At 32.3% G+C, this 23,966-nt stretch overlaps 2 protein-coding genes across 3 annotated transcripts; one reads left to right on the top strand and one right to left on the bottom strand.

Annotated features, from left to right (window-relative positions):
* Positions 1 to 3,334: 3,334 nt before the first annotated feature.
* LOC116137096 (thioredoxin O2, mitochondrial-like) lies at positions 3,335 to 7,910 on the bottom strand. Of its 2 annotated transcripts, XM_031422784.1 has the most exons (7): positions 7,566 to 7,910; positions 6,362 to 6,427; positions 6,219 to 6,269; positions 5,998 to 6,077; positions 5,039 to 5,083; positions 4,371 to 4,465; positions 3,335 to 3,699 (listed from the first exon to the last, which is right to left on the bottom strand). In XM_031422784.1, the coding sequence occupies exons 1-7, from the start codon at positions 7,801 to 7,803 to the stop codon at positions 3,690 to 3,692; spliced, it is 585 nt and encodes a 194-aa protein (XP_031278644.1). In that variant the 5' UTR covers positions 7,804 to 7,910; the 3' UTR covers positions 3,335 to 3,689. The 2 variants fall into 2 exon arrangements, with proteins under 2 accessions (XP_031278644.1, XP_031278645.1); XM_031422785.1 differs by lacking the exon at positions 3,335 to 3,699 and having other exon boundaries at positions 4,367 to 4,465.
* Positions 7,911 to 15,048: 7,138 nt separating this feature from the next.
* On the top strand, positions 15,049 to 22,626 carry LOC116136937 (copper-transporting ATPase RAN1). Its single transcript, XM_031422617.1, has 9 exons — positions 15,049 to 15,394; positions 17,773 to 18,387; positions 18,685 to 19,114; positions 19,338 to 19,663; positions 20,011 to 20,069; positions 20,770 to 21,112; positions 21,395 to 21,595; positions 21,705 to 21,962; positions 22,150 to 22,626. Exons 1-9 carry the CDS (start codon positions 15,272 to 15,274, stop codon positions 22,624 to 22,626), a joined length of 2,832 nt encoding a protein of 943 aa, XP_031278477.1. The 5' UTR covers positions 15,049 to 15,271.
* The last annotated feature ends 1,340 nt before the right edge of the window (positions 22,627 to 23,966 follow it).

The raw sequence follows: 23,966 nt of genomic DNA on the forward strand, positions 1-23,966 counted from the left end.
TTTACAAGCTTTGTCTCCCCCATTTATTTATTTATTTTTTCATAATTTTGTTGACTTACTCTCCACTATAGTGCGTGTAAATTCGCCTCCTGACTATTGAAAATTCATATTTTTTTAAAATTTATTTATTTATTGAATTTGTTTTTAAGATATATGAGGTACAAGGCCCACGTTAGAACTTATCTAATCTTCAAAGTCACGGAATATGATAAATATCTCTCATACGACTCGAATACAAATTTTTTTAAGTATAGCTAACCCTAAGGGGGCGTTTGGTTCAGGAATGTTAGATTACTGGGAATGTTGGATTACTGGAAAGATAGATTACCTTGAAAGATTATTGGGAATCTTTAAGAAAATATGTTTAGTTAGTTGGTGGGTATGTTATATTAATATATTTGGTTATGGGAATAAATTGGTGGGTATGTTATTTAAATTACTAAATTGACCCTCTTTTAAATATTAATATAATATTATTTTTATTATTAATTTTTGAATAATTCTTTTAACCCCCAATATTTCAGATTTAGCTAAAACATCCCCACTTATAAATTTTTTTAATTTATGACGAAATCACCCCCACCTCCTACCGCCGCCTGCAGCCACAGCGAACCACCGCTGGAAAATTGCCGGAGCCCCTAAAAAAGAAGAAAATTCCGTGGGACGCTCCGGAAGGCTTCGTTATGGCCGTTTCCGGCCATATTGATGGCTGAAAACGGCCATATCAGGCCAGATTTGGCCGGAAATGGCCAGATCTGGTGGTTAACGGCCAGATCCCTGGCCATTATCGGCCAGTTCTGGACCAGGTCTGGCTGTTAACAGCCACGGATCTGGCCGTTAACGGACATGCTATACTAAAAAAATTAACGGACATGTCCAATAATTTTTTTAGTATAGCTAACCCTAATGGTTAAAGGGTTTGCCCTTCAACTATAAGGGAGAAATTATTTATTGAATTTTTCTAATCGATTAACGATGAACTTATAAGATTCAACCGAATTTAGTTAAACTCAAATTATAGTGGGTTCTCTTTAATATATATTTCAATGAACTAAAAAAATTGATAATATCTGTATTCCATATATACTATCTACATTATAAAAGGTAAATTTGGTTATCTATTTAAGCTTCTCTTTGATTCTTTAAATTTGGATGTCATATTTTGATTATTTTCCATGGTCCGTATTATGATTTTGCCAATTTATGCTTTGAAATATCTCTTCAGTGAAGGAAATCAATCATATAACATCTGTTATTGGCATGCTATACTTAAAATTCAATCACTCAAGGTTGAACAGATTCTCATTAATAAGACATATATGTGTCCATCCAATCATTTAACACATATCTACATACTAGACTTATGCACTTTTTCTGCCAAGACTATTCTTTTACTCTATGTAAATATATAGACATAGATCGGAGATGTGCATTAATGTTGACCATAATATTTTATAAGCTTATCAATTTCTAATTATCAAGGAATATCTCTATAATTTACTCTATCATTGGATACAAAACCTTCAACTAAACTCTAATATGTTCAACCATTTGTAAGCAACAAATATAAAGCAAATATGAGTATTTTTACGTTCTAAGGGATTAATTAAGGTGCGTGTAAGTTTATCCAGACACTAAATATGGATAAATTTCCTTGGTTATTAAGAGAAAGCCTTTTGTGCATCCAGTGGATATACAACTAGCCAATAAGAAAATAAATTACACTAATACGTGCAAGTAGAATATACTTATCTCGTCATCGGTTGATTGTATACACTAATGATACACAAAAGAGGAAAAAGAAAGACAAAAGAAAAAAAAAAAATTAATCCCAGAAAGTGGAGAGTGGAATACACACACAAGAGAATGAGATTGAAATGAGTAGAATTGAGTTATAGATCCATTAATTATTGGGGCATCCATGGAACCTTTCATTATAGAGCTTCTTCAACAGTGGTTACCTCCTTTCAACACTAAATCATCAACCAAGACATAAAGTAGAAGAGCATATAGCAAGTGACAGGAAATGGTTGCTCAGAAAAAAGGGAACAGAAAAAAAGTTTTTGCAAACCACATCTTCACCGATCACCACCGTCAATCTTTTTAGCAATGTAGGGTCATATATGACCCATGCTAGGTAGGATTTGAATTTTTTTTTTTTTCCCCCCCTTTAGAGTGATTTACATTTTTACCCCTTGTTTATAGATTAAGGACAAAATTATCCCTTATGTTTTAGAAACTAACTACATGACCCTCCTTGTTCATGAAACCTGAAATATCTCTATATTGTTGACTTACAGATAGAGCATGTACATTTTTACCTTTTTCTGTTGGTCAAGGAAATTTCACCAGCAAACCAAGGGTAAATACTAAATACTGCAAAACATCATATCAATTTAATGTTTAACGTGTCCATGAAAGGACAATATAATTCACTTATTATCGTCAATGTGGACATGTAAGAGTAGGGCCGATGTTGTACTAATCGAGAATGAGCTATATTTTTTTAAAATATTAGTATATTTAGTGTATAAAAGGGATTTAAAGAATCTAACTATGAACTTATAAATGAGAAACCAATACATATTATTAGGTATTTTTACGATGGTATAAAGTTTGGGATATATCTGGAAATGTATGACATAGACATTGTAGTCAAAAGTACTTGCAAAAAATCATAACAAATTGCGATGGGAATGGACCCAAAAACTGTCACAAAAACAGAAGTTTTCAGGCTCTATGATTGTCCCAATCCTTTGACCAATTGACTACCTGTTGCTATTCATCTTCTTCTGAAACTCTACTTGTAGGCCTAGCTCTAGCTGTATTCCCCATCTTCATCTTTAATCAATCAATTATTTTATTATTTTGATCTTCAACAGTTCAACTAGGTTGATGCCTTATCTTGCTACAACTAGTATCACTTCAATTCAGGGTTTATTTCTTTCTTATTTTCATGTGGGATTTTTATAAATGCCCTTCAATTTATTTTAAAAAAACTTCATATTCTTTTGTCTTGTTTTTTTGTTGGGTTGAAAGAATTTACAATCACCAATCTCTTGTTATAAGAAAATCTTAGTTTAAACTCATCTTTAAAGAGGCATGGTTTCCAGGGCCCAATGAGAGCCCATATCCATAACAGATAGGAGTCATATTTCTTAATTTTCATTTTATGTTGATATCTTTCATTATTATTATTTTTAAAGAAATCAATAAGATTTCATTAATAAACCCATGATAAAAAAAAAAAAAAAAATTGAAAATTGAGGCATATTCAAGAACATGATATATTACTTTCATAAAACTCTAATGAATGCATATAGTTGTTCTCATTTTCATAGCATTATTTCAGGGAAATGATACCGAACGCATTCTCAGATCACGAAACACAAAATAATCTTCTTGTTTTCATTTTTTATGACCATTTTTACCAAATCGATTTGGCAAAAAAATACCAAACTCTTCTAAATTCTTATTTATTCACTCTAAAGTATTCTTAAGTAGTGAATTTACTGATGATTAAGAACAACTCTGTATATAATGCCTTGAAAGGCCAAAAAAGAAAGCCAGCCTGAACAAAAGCAGTATCTTACCATCATTTCCTCAATCTTTCTGTCTTGAGAATATTACAAGCTCATCTAATAAGAAAATCTTTGCCAAAAGTACTTCTCCAGAACTTCTTTCTTCATTCAGTCCTTCCTGGAAAGAAATGTAGAAAGAAATGCTCAGAAAAAAAAATCAAAACCAGACAATTGCTAAAACAGCAACGATGAATCCGCAAAAACATTTTGTGATCAATTTAGGATGATGCAAGCTTAAGCCAGCAAATGTAATGCATAGGCCCTGAAGAAGGACCAGAAAAAAGGTAGAGAGAAGAAGGGAGAGGTAAAAGTCTTAGAGATATAAGTTCTGGCACTGAATCCAGAACAACAGAAATGACTCAACAAGGGGAAAAGTTTCTGTGTAATGGATGCACATACAACCAGCCATTGAGCGTATCAGTGTTTGCCGTGTTTGCAAACGGTTCGCTAAAGCATATAAAATTGTGAATTCCTGTCAACTACTTATGTAAAAGAGTATATGACCATTTTGTTTTTTAACAAACTCCTTCCAAAGGAGTTGAGCGTAGACATTGAGAAAACGCTGAAGTTAGCATTTGAGAATTCTTAATCGCTGATATTCTATTAAAGTTGATCTAGAAATAAGAAACAGTAGTAATATTTTATCAAGACTCAAGTTGCAACGACAAAGCCCGAATGCTAAGTACCTTGGTAAAAAAAAAAAAAATTAACACATGCATTGCATTAACAAACAGAAAAATGTATAATCTTGCGGTTCCACAAATGCAAAGCAGGAGGGCAAAGTTTTACTTGTAAAGTTTTTCCATAGTGTCCTTCAACCGTGCAACATCGGCACCAATTACTTCAGCTGCTTTTTCCCCATTATTAAAGAAAAGAAGTGTTGGCTGCAGCACAAGTTGAAAATTATTAAGAAATAATGAAGTGTGACTAGTTAGGCTAAAAATGAAATGGCCAACCAACATTCAGCAATGTCCATATTATTTAAAACCTGTAATTATGATGTCCTATTAAATTTCTATCCATCAAGAACACAAAGGATGGAACAAAAGATTATCATGTAATGATGAAGAAAAGAGCGCAGCAGCAAAAGCAGCTGTTATCTTCTTTTCATTGAAAACAAAATATAAATATTAAGGAAAAAACCAAAATAGGATATGATACAAATATAAATATATACTGAGCAGAACTTTAAAATTCTTGTCAATTAGCTCAGAAGATAATTTTTTCCTCCACTATTGTTAATATCATGTAATTACCTAAAAAGGGTGAACTTTGAAGCACATTTCTCCTTTGAGTAAAATGTCGATCAACGGATAAATACAACATAGAGAACAGTAGACAGTTCAAGATAAAACAAAAACAAATACACACTCACTCAAGCAGTCTGCTTCCTGAGGCTATACATGGAAATAATAATATTCAAACAGTAACGCAAAAGAAAGAAACAAGTTATTCACCACAGCAGTAATATTTAGCTTGCCCAATGTGCTTCCAAGGCCTTCCTGCAATAAAATGACCACATTAGTTCCAGCAACTTTTTTGAAGGACAATTATACTACTATCAAGTAAATAATCTTAAATCCTTCACAGGCAGCTTCACATTGAATGATAACTGAGACAGGGAAACTAGAATAACCAAGCTCCTAATGTAAAATTCATCACATACATTGCTTGCTATAGCACTCTCTAAATGCTGGGTTAAAGAAAGAGATTACAGAAGAGCTTTCAGCCACTCCAGCAGACAGATAAAAAAACTTGTTAGCCATTCATTATGAACAAATGATCATTGTTGAATATTAATCCAGGTACAATGATTTTAATGATGATTCCCAGTAGCAAGGATGGCTTTCTTAGGAGGAATATAGAATTAAAATAAAATATGTAAAAACTAATCTAATATGGTCTAAAACAATAACCTGTCTAAAGTATATAAACATCCAGTCCCAACCTTCAGTCCTATATAAAAAGTAATCAACCTCTCTAATTTAATAATTAATCATTTCATATTAGTCCCCAATACATGGGATAAATACAATTAGAATCAATCTAAGTAAAATCTAATTTTTCACAATCCTGTACTTCATGTCACAAGAGAACTTCCGTGAATGTATTAGGTTTGTGTGATATTAAAGAGTACTATTTTTACTGTGGGAATAAAAAAGATCCGCTTACTTTGCTGCACATAAGGTAAATAAATCAAAGGCAGCAACATGACAAAAAATCTATTAATTTTACAATATGTCTAATTTAATAATCTATACACTCACGATCCCAGCAACAGAAGGCAAAAAGGAAGTGTGAGGAGAAAATCATGGATAAATATTATTTACAGCAAATATGATATAGACCTCCCAATGAAAAAAAAAAGAAAAAAAAAAAAAATTGAACAATTATATAGCAGTAACACGGATCCTACCTGATCAATGTCAATCTTATATGTCTTTACATGGGGGTATTTCGCACTTAACTCTTCTATGACAGGAGATATAAACCTGCCTGCACAGTTAAATATACTTTTAAACAAGTTCAAGAAGGTCATTTTTACAACTGAAAAAAAGATAAATAGCTTAAAAGAGAATCAAAGTATAGTTTACAGTGTATCACTCCAGCCAAAAAACTAGAAAAACAAGAACTTACAGGGCCCACACCATACAGCAGTGAAATAAAATAATGCCGGCATAGATTCATCTATTCCAATGAAATAAAACAAAATTGTGAGCAACAAAATGTTTTTAACCGTTGAGCAATCATAAATTTCAAATACAGAAAAAGAAACAAACCTTTAGCTTTGCTAAGTGAAGTATTAAACTCTTCTCCTGACTTGATGAGGACAATATTGGAGGAACCTGAAATGATGTCCAATGCAAATCATTGACTTGGCAGTAGTTATAATCATTCAGCAACAGATCAACAACTTACTCCTATTTTATCAAACTTTTTATCAGTTATTCTTAAAACTTAGCACAAATATATACCAAAGATGGGAAAAAAAAAATTCACAAATAAAAGACAATCTAGGGGTCCGACTATTACAGATATCTGCAACTTAAAAGGCCCAAGTTAACTAAGCATCTAAGATTTTGAGCAACATTGTACCGCCTCAAACAATCAATGAGATCTGAATCACTCGTGAATATCAGGTATGATACAGATAATATAACAAGCTAACAAAATTCGAAATCGTTTCGGGACCGTACAATTAAAAAAAAAAAAAAAAATTAAACCTATTAGTGCAACTTAAATTGGAAATGTCTTCTCCTCTTTAAGATGCAAGTTCAACATCTCTTTGCCCAGAAATATATGACAATTTACAGGTATTATCACATATATCTACTAGAGAATAAAACCAAAAGCCAAAAATTCTCCACCGGAAGCATACTTTAGAGAAGATTACCACCAACATTTAAAATGGGATTACCATACATAATTCAACAATTACTACAGGCTTTAACATCTTTGAAAGCTGACGGATATATTCATGGTATGGAAGTTCTGTGATGATGCTGAACAGTCAATGATACCATCCGTTTCTTTAAAGACCTGATTGAGATAACAAAAGTACTCAATTAAAACATCCACTGAAGCCATTCAATTTCTTGGTTTTCCTACTCTATGATTGCAAATTATTCTAGCGAAAATAAATAGCTGGCAACTGAAACAAAAGGCACCCAAGTAAGCAATGCAAAGTAGCCATTAAATGTCTAGTAACTGGCAACAATGGAAGCCAAAAAACAAAAAGAAGACATAAAGCACCAAGTAAAACATACATTGAAGCCATTCAATTCCTTGGCTTTTCTACTATAAGACAGTCATATTCTCTAACAGAAGCGTAAAACTGGCACAATGGCAACAAACCAAAAAAAAAAAAAAAAAAAAAACCAGAAAACATGCAATGTAGCCATTCAATTATTGGTTTTCATACGTCTAAGCTAGCATATTATTCCAATAAAAATGAATAACTGGCAACAACATAACACAGGGTACCATCTGGGGATGAGCAGAGGGTTCTCTGGAGCTGAAAAAATGGGAACTTTTGAGTGGAGGAGGTGGAAATACCATGACTGGAAATGGGTATTTTGGGAATTACAGAGGTTGATGATGAGAATGATTTTGAAGTTGAAACTAGGGGTTTTTTCAGCTGTGATTGTGAAGAACCCAGAAATGAAACTGGGCGTTGAAGAAGAAATCTTCGCAACACAATTGAAACTGAATTGCCTCTCATTTTCTCTGTCGCCTGCAAAGCAAAATCACTGTTGAATTGTCTTCTACACTAGGGTTCTGGTGAGAGGGTTTATGCGTTTTGAGGTTCAGTTACTTCAGTAAGTTCCCATTAAGTTATGGGCTAGTATAAAAAACTTTTAATTTTTAGGGTCTTAATAAACAAAATTAAATTATTAGGGGCTTTTGAAAATACTTCACTCAACAAATTCTTGGCCGTCAAATTACATGTTCACCCAAATGTTCCAAAACATCATTTCTACACCATCTTCACCATGGCGGGCGTGTGTCAATTCAAACGCTCCCACTTACATCTTCTTTTATCATGGCGACCGACATACTAAACACAATCGATAATCATACCGTTGAGTGTGTCGAGTACGAAAAATTCAACTATCGTTTTTTGGAGTATCGTTTTTACTATAATCGTCCCAAAACAACTAAATAGAAAAGTCGGTAATGATCGAAAATGTTGTTGAAATTATATTTTGGTAACATGCAACAATACTTTGGTAACCTAAAACATCATATCAATTAAATATTACAAACAACGTTCAATATTATCAAAACATAATTACATGTTATAAATCGATAATACCACATTATACATTTCATAATTTTTGAAAACGATCTTTATAATATGAAAAGACATTACAAATGTTTTCTAAAATAATAAAAGATCTCTCTTAAAATTCTATAAAACTCGTAACAGTAACATTACCGTTATGGTACGGTAGTAAATCCCGCCAAATAAAGCATGGCCCAATTCAACCCAATTTGAATCCTAATTTGGGCCCAACATAGACTAGCCCACTAAACAGAAAGGCCCAAAATTGGGTCAAGTCTTAGATTTTGCATGATTTAGTATGTATAGTCATTGTCATGAACAAAGCTTTCAAATCTTAACTTTTTCAAAATCTCTAGATTTTACTTTGCTTTTATTTAATTTTTATTATATGATATGATATTGGGGCATCATATCATATCATATATGATTTTGCTTTTATTTAATATTAAATTAAATTATTGGTTTTGATTACAAGGCTTTGCATGTTGTTTTGTGCTTTAAACCTCTTTCCATTTGTGGAAGACTTATGGATGTCAATTCTCGTAATTGAAATCAACTGTTTTCTTCATCTTTAGTAACTCCAAATCTCTTCACTAACATTGAAAGATATAATTCTTTAATGGCACTAACATAAATAAATAATATTTATTTATGCGTCGAGTCAGTAAAACTTATTGAGTAGATAACTGATTATATTAATGATTATGATAGATAAAAGAGGAAACAATTCATTGATCGAGCATAAACATATAACTTTTTCTTATCGGTCATCAACCTTTGGTCCATACTTTTTAAAGTATGGAACAAGGACGGGTAACTAATCGTTAACTAAACAAAATACAAAATCAAAGTTGATTACCGATCATCAACCCTGGCATAGAAAAAGGATATTATAGGATAATTTTGTTTATGAATTTTGCATACCCTTTTCATTTTCCTTGCATTGAAATTGACAAATTTTCTAGTCGTTTACCATTTTTGAAAAATTTTAAACGGAAAAGAGAGTAAATGATAGGGAAAAAAAGAGAATATGAACCCCACTTTTACATGAAAATTATAATTTTGAATAAAGAATTATGTATTCTCTTTTTGTTTTTATATTTTTCTCATATCTTTCCTGAAGCAAAAACTTTAGTTTTAAATTAAGATAATTAGATACAAAATTACAAACAAAAATCAACCGCTAAAATATCTAAGACAAGTTATTTGAGGTTAACAAAATAAGTAATAATTTAAACTGGTTTATCGGTTGTGAAGATGATTAATTTCATAATTTTAAGCAATTTCTTTCTTTTTTTTTATTTGTGTTCAAACGAACATGTTTTCATTTTTCAAAACACTCCAAAAGTATTTTCATTATTTTCATATTTTCCAATCATTTTCAATATTTAAAAAAAAAAAAGAGAGAAAACATAAACAATAAATTCATAAAAAAACACACCCGTAATTTTTTTAACGACGTATACAACATATGCATTTCAACATAACATTGACATAAATGACTTGAAAATGAAGTTAGTAGGCAAGACCAAACCAAACCAACTCTCACCTAAAGAACCAACACCTCCACATTCATTAGATGAACCCATCACATTGCACATAAATTGTTTGACAAAATGCCAAGCAAATGCAAACAAATATATGATATATTGTTTGATTGCTTGCTTTCAACTCAACAAATTCTCTCTTCATTTGGTAATTGACTCTAACCTTAATTGCCCATAAACACCATATAACTAATCTTGAATTTGGTCACTGACCTTGCACCAAAAAACTTAACTAAACTCAACCATTGAAATTGACATTATTCTTTAAAATGACTAAACACCAACAAGTGATTGCAACATTTTCAATGGATTAGCTGTTTAGGGGAGACTTTCTTTTTACAATATCTTTATTGTATTTATTTATTTGAGTTCACCTAATTCATATTTCTCACATTATCTATTTTAACCTTTCCCAATCTTTGTACTTTGGTAGTACAACTTCAACAATAGATACACTCTCCAAAAGAAATATAATTTCCCAACTACATAAGGGAAATGCTATGTTGTTGGGAGTTGTTAGGCAATTTGCCAACAACTATTTTTAGTTTTTAAGAAAATTATGAGATTTATGAGTTATATCGATCCCGTAACGTTATCAGATTGTACTATGGTAGTACACAATTAAACCGTTTAATAATACTTGTGAAAAAATTTAATGGAAGAATTGATATGAAATTGGTGATTGTTGAAATAATGAATTTTAATGACATGAAACTAATTTTATATAGATAATGTAAGAATGTCGTACTTATAATATAGTCTATCAAACTTATAAATAATGTCTAAATCATTATATTTTTCATTAAAGATGAATTAAAATATTCTTTGATTATTATCTTTTATCACCCATCATCATTTTCATATCAAACTTCCAATTTTCGGACAGGTACCTCGAATATAGAAAATCACTTTAAAATATGTCATTTTCGATGATCCATAAATAAAACATTTATTGATAACATAATTTATGATTCTCATACGTACGTAATTTACATATTCGATAACATTATCAAACCACTAAATAAATAATTGTGACCTTCTAAATAACGAAAGAGTGAATCATACATGAGGTGGTCCAAAATTCAAATAATGCACATATGGATGCCAAATCATGCCCACATTTTACCCACAAAAATGGTGGAAACAATAAGGATATCCATTTTGATATGATGATGATTAGTTGGCTTTTTCTTTTTAGTGGAAGATTTATTCTTTCTTCTTCTTCTTTTTTTTCCTTTGTTTTTTTGCATTGGGTTAGTGGAGAAAATGTCATCTTTGCAATAAGAATATCCCTATAGTAAAGCTTTGGCTTGATGAAAATTTTGGATTCATTTCCTTGTTTGTTCTCTTTATTGACCAAAAAGAAAGTTTTGGTTATCCATGGAAGCTTTGTGTTGAGTAGTCAATTGTGATTAAAGTTGAAAATGAATGAAATTATAAATATATATACCTAAAACACTTAAATAAAGTTATTGAATGGTTTGTCAATTATAAGGGTACCCATCTCCACTGTAGTGAAATTGAGTTATTTGAAATTTTTAATTATATAAATAAATGACGTGGTTGATTAAAAAACAAAAAAAAAAAAAAGTTGTTAGCGTAGTTTACTTGTTATTTATATACATGGTTCGTATTCAAAATTAATCTTTGGTCAAATAAGTCTGTCCAATGACTTAGCGTGTAAATATTTACCTAGTTTACAAATAGACTTTTTTTTTGGTAATTGATTGTGTCTGAACAGCTTACAAGTACCTTAACTAGTTTCTCAAGACCTAAAGTTAACTATTGGATAAACTTTTAGTGACCATTCCTATATCTTATAAACAACTTAAAGGAATCGAACTCAATACTTTTAATAAATACATCCAAAATCAAACTCAAGATTTTTCCTATAATCTTATTAACAACTTAAGGAATCGAACTCAATACTTTTTGAATAATCATCCAAAATCAAACTCAAGATTTTTTAAATAATACACCCAAAAATGTCAATTGCACCACTCCAACACCATCAGAGGGATGGTTTATAAATAGATTTTCTTAATGCATTAGCTTCCTCAACGTTAATGACTTTTTACCCTCAATAATTGCAACAGAATAAAGTTTGGCTATACTAAAAGAAAGACTTTTTCAAAGGGAAAAAGGGGCTTCCCAAATTGTATACGCATAGCTTAAGCACAGGCCGGTCAGCCGCCTTTATCTGTCTATGTCTCTGACCGCTGTCGTTTCAAGAACAAAACTACCATACGAACGCTATTCTTTTACGCAAAACCAGCAACAAAATTTCACATTTCCCAGAATACCCTTTCAGTTGAATCTTATTTATTTATTCATTTCCCACGTAATCTTATTTAAACGTAGGTTCAACCAAACCCATCTTGCCTTAATTTAATCTAGTTTCCAATGTAATGTAGAACATGAACTAAAAAAAAAAAAAAAATTAGAAAAAATTACTTAAATATATAGACAGATTTTATGATAATGTAACGATATTGATATCAAAAAAATATAATGTTATAATATAAAATATCAAAATGAAAAACTCGTGAATTAATATAGAATTTAGACAGACTTATGTAATATTTTTATTCATGTTGACAAAGTTGGTGTTCTCTCTATTATAAGATATAATATATTTACAACTATTTAAACCGTATTTAATTTATACAAATTGAACAACGATTGTTTTGATAGGTTTGCGTTATTTTGATAACTTGATTTGATCCATTAGTAAAAAAATAAAAAAAAAAAAAAAAGAATGAATAAATAATTCTATAATCAGCATATTCCTTACTTTTTGATATAAGTCAAGATAAACATTTCAAAAAATTGATAAATTTTGATAAGTCGATATTATAAATCTCAAAATAAAATGTTAGAAAATGACCAAGAAAATTATTATTGATATCAATTAATAATAATGATGATATTGTTATAATATTTGATGAATAGTTTAAAGACACTTCAAAACTCCCCCACCATTAATTTGTGGCTGAGTTAAGTATAAACATTTTTGGTACCTAGAAATTAACCTAAAATTAATTGAATAAAGCAAAAGAATTTGATTTCTTGATTGTTGATTTGTTTCCCATTTCCTTAATAGTAGGGTTCGGTGAGAGTCCGATTTCGCACTCAGATTCATAAAATGAGTGTGAAGAATTTGATTATAACATATGTTATTTTTATTAATTCACAAACACAAGATGTATAATATACTTGAAAACAAGTGGACACTAATTATTTATCAAAAAAACTAATTTATGAAGTGGTGTTGTCGTTATCTCTAAATTATAATATTAATCTATTTCTACTTTAGTATGATTGATTGAAATCAATTTATAGACGATTTTGCGACTTTTATGAAATTGATAATCTAAAAATTAATCAAACTCTAAATAAAATGGGATTTTGACACGTGGCGAGCACCCACATAGAATTAGAATATACCGTCCTTTAAACAACAAAATTACCTCTAATGAATCAATCGATGTCAAAAGGATGAAAGAAAATTAAACCTTTTTAATGATAATCCAGTGAAAAAAAAAAAAAAATATAAATATGAATTAAAAAAAAAGGTGTTTCCAGCTGATTGTCCCACAAAACTCATCCCCATGTTAGTAAATAGTAACTAGTGCAAAGCCACCCAACACTTCTTTCACCAGGTAAGATTTTGTATTTATTGAATTATAAATAAAATATAAAATGAATAATTAATATATTTAATAAAATAAAAATATTGGATGTAAAGTATAGTTTAATAATTAAAATCCGACCCATATTTATATGTATTAACATATCTTTTTAATATCGTATTGCATTGATAAATTTTATCTAATGATGAATCTTTAAACTCTAAATACAAGAATCTATTATAACATTCTTATATGGTTATAATATTATTTCCGATAAATTACCTGATATCACCAAATATCTTTCTAATATTGGATTGCATATTCGATAAATATTTAATTAGTCGATGAATCTTTAAATCCTAAATACAAGGTACCTATATATATATATAACACCACGCGATCTCTACATCTCTCTGTTCAATCGGATATATTATTCCACAAAAAGATCTTGTCCAACATAAAAATTCCCTATATCTAATCAATTTCCACCATCGCCAAATTGAACATTTGGCAATTTCTTTTTTAGCAGACAACCGATATCTTTCTAATATGTGTACAAGTGTTGATAGATACCTAACCTATCCGAAAATCTCCACATATATATATATATATATCAACTGTGATTCATATTTACGAGGATATTTTACACATATGATTTCATTTGAAGTAAAAATTCTATATCTAATCATTTTTATTCGACATGGATTAAACATTCACACATTTCTCGCTTGCGTGACAAATTTCACTTCCTAATACAAGATTACCCCTAAATATAATATTTATCATCTAATTTTGAAAAATAAAATAAGAAATAGATATCATATGGTGTGGTTTGTTTTATTTGAGTAGATTTTTAAAATTGAGTTGGATTTTATTACAATAGAGGATTTGAATTTGAAAATGTGTGGTAAATATTATTTTAATCTCTTATATTTGTTAATTTAGTTAAACACCCTATAATAAAAGTTTTAAAATTAGCAAAAATATTCCACTTATCTAAATGCTTATAGTCGACAACTGGCTTCTGAGAATATAGGGTAAGTGAGAATTTTTATCAGTTTATAATTTATTTTTTGTGAGGTATTTAGTTTAATTATATCAAATCTAAGAGGTTTATAAATAGTGAAATTATAAAATTAGATTTAGAATAAAAAAAATAAATATATATTTTAGATATGATGAAATGTGATAAGGTAGGAATATTAAAAACAAAATAAAACTTTCATTTTGACTCGGCCCCCACAAAACCTCATGTGCAGTACAAAGACCAATTTGTTAGTACAACTCCAAAAAAAAAGAAAAGCAAAAAAAAAAAAAAAAAATCCTAACTTGTAAGAAAACCGAAATTCGAGGGGCAAAAAAGTAATTGAAGAAATCCCACCTTCTTTCTCTAGTTAAAAAATTGCTGTCTTCACCAGCTCCCTCGGAAACTTTCTCTCCCTCTTGTTTCTCTTTATTTTTTTTTCGTAAATCCCTCCATTTCTCTCTCTATCTAACTCTCCTCATAACCCTCCCTTAAAAGCCCTCCACTTCGCATGCTCAGTGGTGTCTTTTCGTGCTTTGAGATGGCGCCGAGCATCAGGGACTTGCAGCTCACCCGGGCAACGGGTCGCCCGGTCCGATATTGACATGGAGGACGTGAGGCTTCTGGATTCTTACGACGAAAGTGGGAAATTTGATGAGAATTGAAGAGGGTATGAGCGAATTCAGGTCCGTGTCACGGGGATGACGTGTGCCGCCGCTCCAACTCCGTTGAAGGAGCCTCAGGGCGGTCAATGGAGTGGTCAAAGCCTCTGTTGCTTTGCTGAGAAACAAGCTGATGTCTTTTATGATCCCAATTTGGTTAAGGTGAGGTAGCTTGAAATAGGCTGCCTTAGTTTTGAAAATAGATACAATTTGAAGTTGTTTTAGAGTTTGATTGGGTTAATTTATTTCTGGGTGATTAAGCTTGGTGGATTACGATAACGGGTTAGTGTTAGTTTGAAAATTGGAGCTTTATGTGTTGATGTTAAAAGGTGGTTACTTTGCTATAAAAAACGTTCGTGGGGTTTTTTTTTTTTTTTTTTAATAATTATCTGAGAAATGATAAATTATGTTGCTTTCATGCGTCTTAATTCGGGTTAGTTTGTTGTTTTGGAAGGTAGTGATGACTTCGATTTGTGGTTAATTTTCGTTGTGATTCATTGTTTTTGGTGCTAGTTTTTAAAAATTGGAGCTTAATGTTGTTAAAGGTATATCTTTTTTTTTTTTTTTTTTTTTAACTCTTTTTGATGATAAGTTAGTGTTGTTTTCATGTTCTTGCATTTGAGTTTGTGTTTTTGTTCTGGCTGTTGTGCCTTATGCGTTGGATCATGGATGGTGGGCTAGCGTATGCATTTTGAAAATTTGGAGCCGAATTAGCTGTTTTGAAGGGATGTAAAGTCTCATTTTCAGGTGTAAAGTTAGAATTGGTTGTTGCTACAAGTTGATTTAATCTGGTTAAGTTTTGTTTTGTTGTGGTTTTTTTTTGTTTTAGTTGGATCACTTTTTGGTGATTTATTGGATAATGGCTTAGTGTTGGCTTATGATTACTAGGTCCTGTCTCAGGTTTTTGATATAAATAAGCTAGTTCTGGTTTTGCTTGATCCTTGAAAATTAAATTAGGTTGGATGTTCATATGTGCTGCATTTCGATAAGTCAATCGTTTTATGTTTTAAGGTTGGAGCAGTATCTGGGTTTTTAGTACTGTATTTATGTCTTAGTTTCATGTATTCGATTTCGTTTTTAACGTTGACCAACTTTTTTCCACTTATTATTACAGGATGGATTGGACCATGATTTTGTTTATTTTCTAATATAAAAGCTCTTAATTGTAAATTTGGGTTAGTTTAGCTCATTTATCTATAGATGCTGGATAGGTAAATTGGTTGGGTTTAGCTCTTAGAAAGTAAAGTTTTGTGAGATGTCTTCTTTTTTGATTAGTACATTTGTCATAATCACATAGTTTTTGGATGAATGTCCAGTAATCGTGTTATAACTTGGTTTAATTTTTTGATTACAGGTAAGTTATGGGAATTTAATCAGAATTAAGGTTTCTTGAGCTGGATTTCCAGTTCATTTATTTTCTGTTGATGCCTCAATCTCATATGATTGTTTGATTATCTATGGATTATAATTTTTTGTCATGGATTGTCTTGCTTTGTTGCATTGGAGGTTGTGGTCTAAAGCTAATGTTACTTGTTACTGTTTAGTTTTAATCTTTAATTGGAGTAGAGTCGGTGTTGTCGATTGTTGAAAGAATGATTATGGATTTGTGTCTCTTGGATATTTTTGTCATCATGCTTGTATCCATGTGTGTGAGTGTGTGTGTGTGTGTGCGCATACGTGTGTGCTTGCATGCTTGCTTACATTTGGGTTACAGTCATGATTAATATTAGGATAAAGTTTTCCTTAATCATCAAAACTCTCTTTTTAACAGTTATTAATGGACTTGATGGTGTTTCTTTTATGTTTTTTTCTGTGTTTAACAGTTCTAGTGCAATCATGTTTAGCATTAGGCAAAAGAAAGTTACTTTTGTAAATCCTATTCTTTCCAAATCCCAAATCCCAAAGAACCAAAAAAAAAAAAACAAAAAAAAAAATGTAAGGTTACATCTTTCACTTCTCTTTGGCGCTATATTTTCCTTTTAGTCAAGTCAAAAGAGGGGAACGTCGGAGATAATATCAAACCTTTGAGACATATGATTTAGTAAAGTTAGTTAACTTTTTTTTTTTTCCCCTTCTTTGCCCCTTTGAATATGGTTAGTCATAGACCTTAGCCCAGTCCGGCTCCTTGTTCACCCATATAAACTGTTGTTAATGGAGACTAATGTCTTGAATTCCCAAACTAGACATTTAGTCGGGTGGGATGGAAGGGCAATGGTACGTGGATATGGTTTTGTCGTGAGAGGAAAGATTTTAAAGATTTATGCACAATTTTAAAACATAACATTTGGATTAGTATTGAAACTCTATGGGCATACAATCATATAGTTTATCATACTCCATTCGGGTTCTGTCTGGCTGTCCTGAATACATTTAAACACGTGCACTGATCATCTTCTATATCCACTTTCGTCCATGCGTGCTAGGGATGAGAGAATTTCTGGCTATCTGAAGAGTTATGCTGGCCTTTTGTTTTAACCATTGATTGTCTTCAAACATTGGATGTAGTTTTTTTACTGATATATCTTGACTGCTTACTTTAGGAAGAGGACATAAAGAATGCAATTGAGGATGCTGGATTTGAGGCCGAAATACTAACTGAACCAAGTACATCTGGTCAAAAGCCACTTGGAACGCTAATGGGGCAGTTCACGATAGGGGGTATGACATGTGCTGCCTGTGTGAACTCTGTTGAAGGTATTTTGAGGGATCTTCCTGGTGTGAAAAAGGCAGTAGTTGCTTTAGCTACTTCATTAGGGGAGGTTGAGTATGATCCTACTGTAATTAGTAAAGAGGATATAGTCAATGCAATTGAAGATGCTGGTTTCGAAGGTTCATTTGTACAGAGCAGTGAACAGGATAAAATAGTACTTCGGGTTACTGGAGTACTCATTGAGTTGGACGTTCATATCTTAGAAGGCATACTTGTCAACTTTAAAGGAGTGAGACAATTTCGCTTTGACAGAATATCAGGAGAACTGGAAGTTCTCTTTGATCCTGAAGTCGTCCATTCAAGATCTATAGTTGAGGGGATTGAGGCAGGAAGCCTCGGAAAGTTTAAATTACATGTTATGAACCCATATGCAAGAATGACTTCTAGAGATGTTGAAGAAACCTCACATATGTTTCAGCTTTTCACCTCGAGCTTGTTTCTCAGTGTGAGTATTTTCTTTCGTCCCCTCCTTACCTAACATACATAACTGCGACGTGTATTCTGTAAACATGTTTGATTGTGTGGGGCCCACTGAAAATTTTGCTTTAAAGAACATATAGACACCACATTTTGGCTTTTACCTTGATAAGTTCAGTAAGAGAAGGCATTAATTCTTTGCAGGAATTTAGCATTGTAAACAATCTCTTTATATTGTATTAAAAATAGATCATTAATATGTAGCTGGTTTAATAGATCTTTTTATTTCTATATTAACTTTTTGCTCTTTATGTATTGGGTCCAGATTCCTGTCTTTCTCATACAAGTAATTTGTCCTCACATACCATTGTTGGATGCCTTAATACTCTGGCGATGTGGACCCTTCCTAATGGGTGATTGGTTGAAATGGGTATTGGTGAGTGTTGTTCAATTCGTGATTGGGAAGCGCTTCTACATTGCCGCTGGCAGAGCTCTTAGAAATGGTTCAACTAACATGGATGTTTTGGTTGCATTGGGAACTTCAGCTTCTTACTTCTACTCAGTTGGTGCACTTCTATATGGGGCACTTACAGGGTTTTGGTCTCCCACATACTTTGAAACTAGCTCCATGCTTATAACTTTTGTTTTGTTGGGGAAGTATTTGGAAAGTCTTGCAAAGGGGAAAACATCAGATGCTATCAAGAAGTTAGTTGAACTTGCTCCGGCAACAGCACTGTTGGTTGTCAAAGACAAAGGTAAGTTCTTTTTCTTTCTTTTTGTCTTTTTCTGTCTTTTTTCTTCCCTCAAAACTGTGGTTAGAGTTTCGTTGGACTTTCATTATCTGATATTGAATGGTCAAATTTTAAGTGAAATTAATAAGGATGTCCAAGCACAGGATAGATTTATTTTGATCTACATGATGCCGAAAAATGGAATTCGAATTCAAAAACTGAGCAATATGATTTATTGGTTTTCTAGGAGGAAAGTTTATTGATGAAAGAGAAATAGATGCTTTGCTAATTCAACCTGGTGACACATTAAAGGTTCTTCCTGGTGCAAAGCTTCCTGCTGATGGTATTGTGGTATGGGGCACAAGTTATGTTAACGAGAGTATGGTAACTGGTGAGGCTATACCAGTTCCAAAGGAGATTGATTCGTCAGTTATTGGGGGTACAATAAATTTACATGGTGCCCTTCATATTAAAGCTACCAAAGTAGGATCTGATGCAGTTTTAAGTCAGATTATTAGTTTGGTTGAGACGGCTCAGATGTCAAAAGCTCCCATTCAGAAGTTTGCCGATTTTGTAAGTTCACATATTCAGTTAATTCACATCGTTAGTTTTTGAAATAGTTTGCCTTTCATATAGGCACAATCTGGACATTATTATATGTCAATCCCCTTTTCATGCTTTGGTTGCAAATGTGAATAATTAAATATGTCTTGAATGTAACCTCAGATATAGTAGATATATAGGAAAGATAATTTAATATTAATCTTGCTATGTAAAATGGAGATGGAAGAGTAATGCTGAAACCATCTGTCAAAAACATAAGCATCAGTTCTTATATTTTTAAATGTCAAATAAGTTATAGCTAACCGTTATAAACTCAATTTTTTTTTCTTATATCATGGTTTCTTTTTGACATGCAGGTTGCAAGCATTTTCGTTCCTACAGTGGTTGCTTTGTCATTGTTGACCTTTTTCGGCTGGTAAGTTCAAATAACATTTTTGAGCTCTTTCTTTTTCACTTAAAAAGTTCTTGGGATCAGTGGTGTCTCAAAAGTTAGATTCATCAGAATTTCTTGTGTTTATATTCTTGTAGCAAATTGAATTTAAACACAAAGCAAGTTGGCCATATCTTTGAACCTGTTTGCATGTTTTGGATTCACTTGACAAGTCTGTTAAAATTTAGCCTAATACATGAGGAGTTTCTGAAAGTTAAATTACTGCTGTTTGTGTCCTTTAACATAAGTTTAAGCTTTTGGGTTGTTGGTTACAATATCTACACTGTAATATTCTAGCATCTTCTCCTGATAGTAGATCTGTGAAGTTGNGTGTCTCAAAAGTTAGATTCATCAGAATTTCTTGTGTTTATATTCTTGTAGCAAATTGAATTTAAACACAAAGCAAGTTGGCCATATCTTTGAACCTGTTTGAATGTTTTGGATTCACTTGACAAGTCTGTTAAAATTTAGCCTAATACATGAGGAGTCTGTGAAAGTTAAATTACTGCTGTTTGTGTCCTTTAACATAAGTTTAAGCTTTTGGGTTGTTGGTTACAATATCTACACTGTAATATTCTAGCATCTTCTCCTGATAGTAGATCTGTGAAGTTGTTAGCATGTTTAGACCACCACCATGGTATAAACGTCCCGTTAATTGTATTTTTTTTCTTTTAATTGTTTGTAGGTATATTGGTGGAGTTGCTGGAGCATACCCAGAAACGTGGTTGCCTGAAAATGGCAATTATTTTGTTTTTGCTCTCATGTTTTCTATATCAGTAGTGGTAATTGCATGTCCATGTGCTCTTGGCTTGGCCACTCCTACTGCCGTCATGGTTGCAACTGGAGTTGGGGCTAATAATGGTGTTCTCATTAAAGGAGGTGATGCTTTGGAAAGAGCTCAGAAGGTTAGGTACGTGATATTTGATAAAACAGGCACCCTAACCCAAGGGAAAGCCACCGTCACAACTGCAAAGGTTTTCTCGGGAATGGATCGTGGTGAATTTCTTACACTTGTGGCTTCTGCAGAGGTAACTTCTGTTAGCTTGAGTAACCTTTTGCCTGTCCCATCTCCTCTTTTTTTGCCAAAGATCTTAAGTCTGCTATAAATTAGAGTGACGTGCTGCAACAGCAAGCTGCCCCGTTCAATTTAGTATTAAAAGGGATTCAGATCTTTGTTTTGATTTCTTTCTTGAATATATTTACTTAAATACGATTTAATTTTGTGGTACTAAAGGAGGGAAAACCTTTTTGAAATAGTAGGCAACAGAAGGCTGTCAACAAAAAGTAATATTTCTTCTTCCATTTAATAGGCTAGTAGTGAACATCCATTGGCAAGAGCAATATTGGAGTATGCACGCCATTTTCATTTTCTTGAAGATCCCTCTCCAACAAAAAATACCCAAAATCAAGGCAGAGTTTCCAATGTTTCTGGATGGCTTCTTGATGCGACGGAATTCTCTGCTTTGCCAGGAAGAGGCATACAGTGCTTTATAGAAGGAAAACGGGTTTTGGTGAGTTTTTTGCTCTAAAAAGATTGCTATTGACTGCAGTTTGAGGTTGAGAAATTTTCTCAATTATTTTTTGAGGTTCCTAATTGGAGGCTATATGTTTCCTGAACAGGTGGGTAACCGGAAGTTGCTGATTGCAAGTGGAATCACTATTCCAACTCATGCAGAAAGTTATCTTGTAGAATTAGAAGAAAGTGCACAGACAGGCATACTTGTAGCATGTGATGATAACTTAATCGGTGTTTTGGGGGTTGCGGATCCACTAAAGAGAGAATCTGCTGTGGTCGTGGAGGGCCTTATGAAAATGGGTGTGAGGCCAGTCATGGTGACAGGAGATAATTGGAGGACAGCTAGGGCTGTTGCTAAAGAGGTTTGTGTATAGTCTTCTATTTGTTGGAACTTTAAATGCCATTTTCGGAATTTTGACTTATATGATATTTCATTCCGGCTGTAATTAACTAATTATTGCTGGGAATTGGTAACCAATGTCTAACCTGTATTAAAAAAATGTTATAATTTGTTTGAAGCATGAATTAAAATTATCTGTTTTTCGGCAGGTTGGCATTCAAGATGTGATGGCAGAGGTTATGCCAGCGGGAAAAGCTGATGCCGTTCGTTCATTTCAAAGAGACGGAAGCATAGTAGCAATGGTTGGGGATGGGATCAACGACTCGCCTGCTCTAGCTGCTGCCGACATTGGTATGGCAATTGGGGCAGGTACAGATATTGCCATTGAAGCAGCAGACTATGTTTTGATGCGGAATAACTTAGAAGATGTAATCACCGCCATTGACCTTTCCAGAAAAACCTTTGCTCGTATTCGCTTGAATTATGTCTTCGCCATGGCCTACAATGTCGTTGCAATTCCTGTTGCTGCTGGCGCTCTCTTCCCGTCGCTAGGAATAATATTGCCGCCGTGGGTGGCTGGTGCATGTATGGCTCTCTCTTCTGTTAGTGTTGTATGCTCTTCATTGCTTCTTAGGAGATACAAAAAACCCAGACTTACAACTATACTAGAAATTACTGTAGAGTAAAAAAAGATTTAAAAAAAAAAAAAAAAAAACCCTCTAGCCATAGAAATGAAATTAAAATGGGATAAAATGATGTGATTGAATCTTAATTCCCAATTTTTTTGTACTTTTTTCTTCTATACTTCTTCATTTTCGTGGTGGGGTGTAGTACTGCCCCATTAAATGTAGGGATGGGGGTGTAATTTTCACCATCCCTTAAATGTAAATTGTTGGTTGTTGTACAATATCCTCATTATGCTCCTTTTTTCTCACTTGAATGAGATCCAGCCTCACTTTCTCCTCCCTCTCAAAAATCCATAGAAATTTTCTTTTGAACATATAATTTTGATTTTGTTCCAATATTTGGTTTATCTTTGTAATGGTTCTCATTTATTGTATGAGTGATTAGTCCGATGGTTAGATTGGTGATTGCTTTTACAAATTGTGCGATTAGAATTTCGGGAGCGAGTTGGGATTTTTGGAATTTTTTTTTTTTTGTTTTAGGAAAAAAATGATTTTATGCTTCTCTTTTAGTAGTTTTTGGTATATGCTATCGTTCGCAATGCGAATTCAGAGATTTCTTGATTTATATATAAAAAAAAAAAATGATTCTCGTTTAGTAGTTTTTAACCTAGTTAGTAAAAACCGTATTATATGCGAATTGTACGGACAACCGTATAATTCACGTATAAAACATGTGTATACGTATTTTGTAAAATCTGTCGTATAATTCGCGAATTTTTGAAGAAAAAAAAACAAAATCTCACACCCCCAAAACACTCGTTTTGTGGGTTTATACAAATTTAAAACAGATCTGGTTCAGTCATTCTTCTTCAGTTCTTCGCAGTCAGCAATACGCCCCAAACAACCATCAAATTCACCTTGAAAATGAACAAATCCATGAAAACATTAAACTAATAGTGAGAGAGGGAAAACAAGAATGAAGAGAAAGAGAAGAAATTAGGGAGGTGGCCTTGCTAGAGTTCGTAGTGGTTTCGAAAGATGATGAAGGTGGGGCGCTAGGGTTGTTAGATTTTGGGGATGAGGGAAGGTGCGTAGCAGGTGTGAATTATGAAAAATATTGGGGTGGAGGATTTTGTGGCGGTGGGGTGTGGGAGAAAGATAAAAGGGCTGGGGCAATTTTATTTATTTTTATATTTTTTTTTTCTTAATTATTAAAAATGGTTATTTATTAATTTTCATACTTTATTTTATTTTATTTTTATAAAACTTAACTTTTCTTTATTTAATAACCTAATTTTTAATAAAAATAAATTTTTAATAGAAATTGAAGATAGAGTTTAAGTGACTAATTTCCAAGTTAATGAAGGTAATTACCATCTATTTGTATTTTAGGGTTGTAA

The sequence above is a fragment of the Pistacia vera genome, unplaced genomic scaffold (assembly GCF_008641045.1).
Source record: "Pistacia vera cultivar Batoury unplaced genomic scaffold, PisVer_v2 Contig320, whole genome shotgun sequence".
In the NCBI taxonomy this organism is placed as follows: domain Eukaryota; kingdom Viridiplantae; phylum Streptophyta; class Magnoliopsida; order Sapindales; family Anacardiaceae; genus Pistacia; species Pistacia vera.

Coding starts and splice junctions, on each gene's coding strand:
- LOC116136937 (XM_031422617.1), top strand. CDS start 15,272: ATGACGTGTGCCGCCGCTCCAACTCCGTTGAAGGAGCCTCAGGGCGGT. Junction 18,388..18,684: donor CCTCGAGCTTGTTTCTCAGT/GTGAGTATTTTC, acceptor TATTGGGTCCAG/ATTCCTGTCTTTCTCATACA. Junction 20,070..20,769: donor TTGTTGACCTTTTTCGGCTG/GTAAGTTCAAAT, acceptor AATTGTTTGTAG/GTATATTGGTGGAGTTGCTG.
- LOC116137096 (XM_031422784.1), bottom strand. CDS start 7,803: ATGAGAGGCAATTCAGTTTCAATTGTGTTGCGAAGATTTCTTCTTCAA. Junction 6,428..7,565: donor CCTCTGCTCATCCCCAGATG/GTACCCTGTGTT, acceptor ACATCATTTCAG/GTTCCTCCAATATTGTCCTC. Junction 6,270..6,361: donor TTCACTTAGCAAAGCTAAAG/GTTTGTTTCTTT, acceptor TCATTGGAATAG/ATGAATCTATGCCGGCATTA.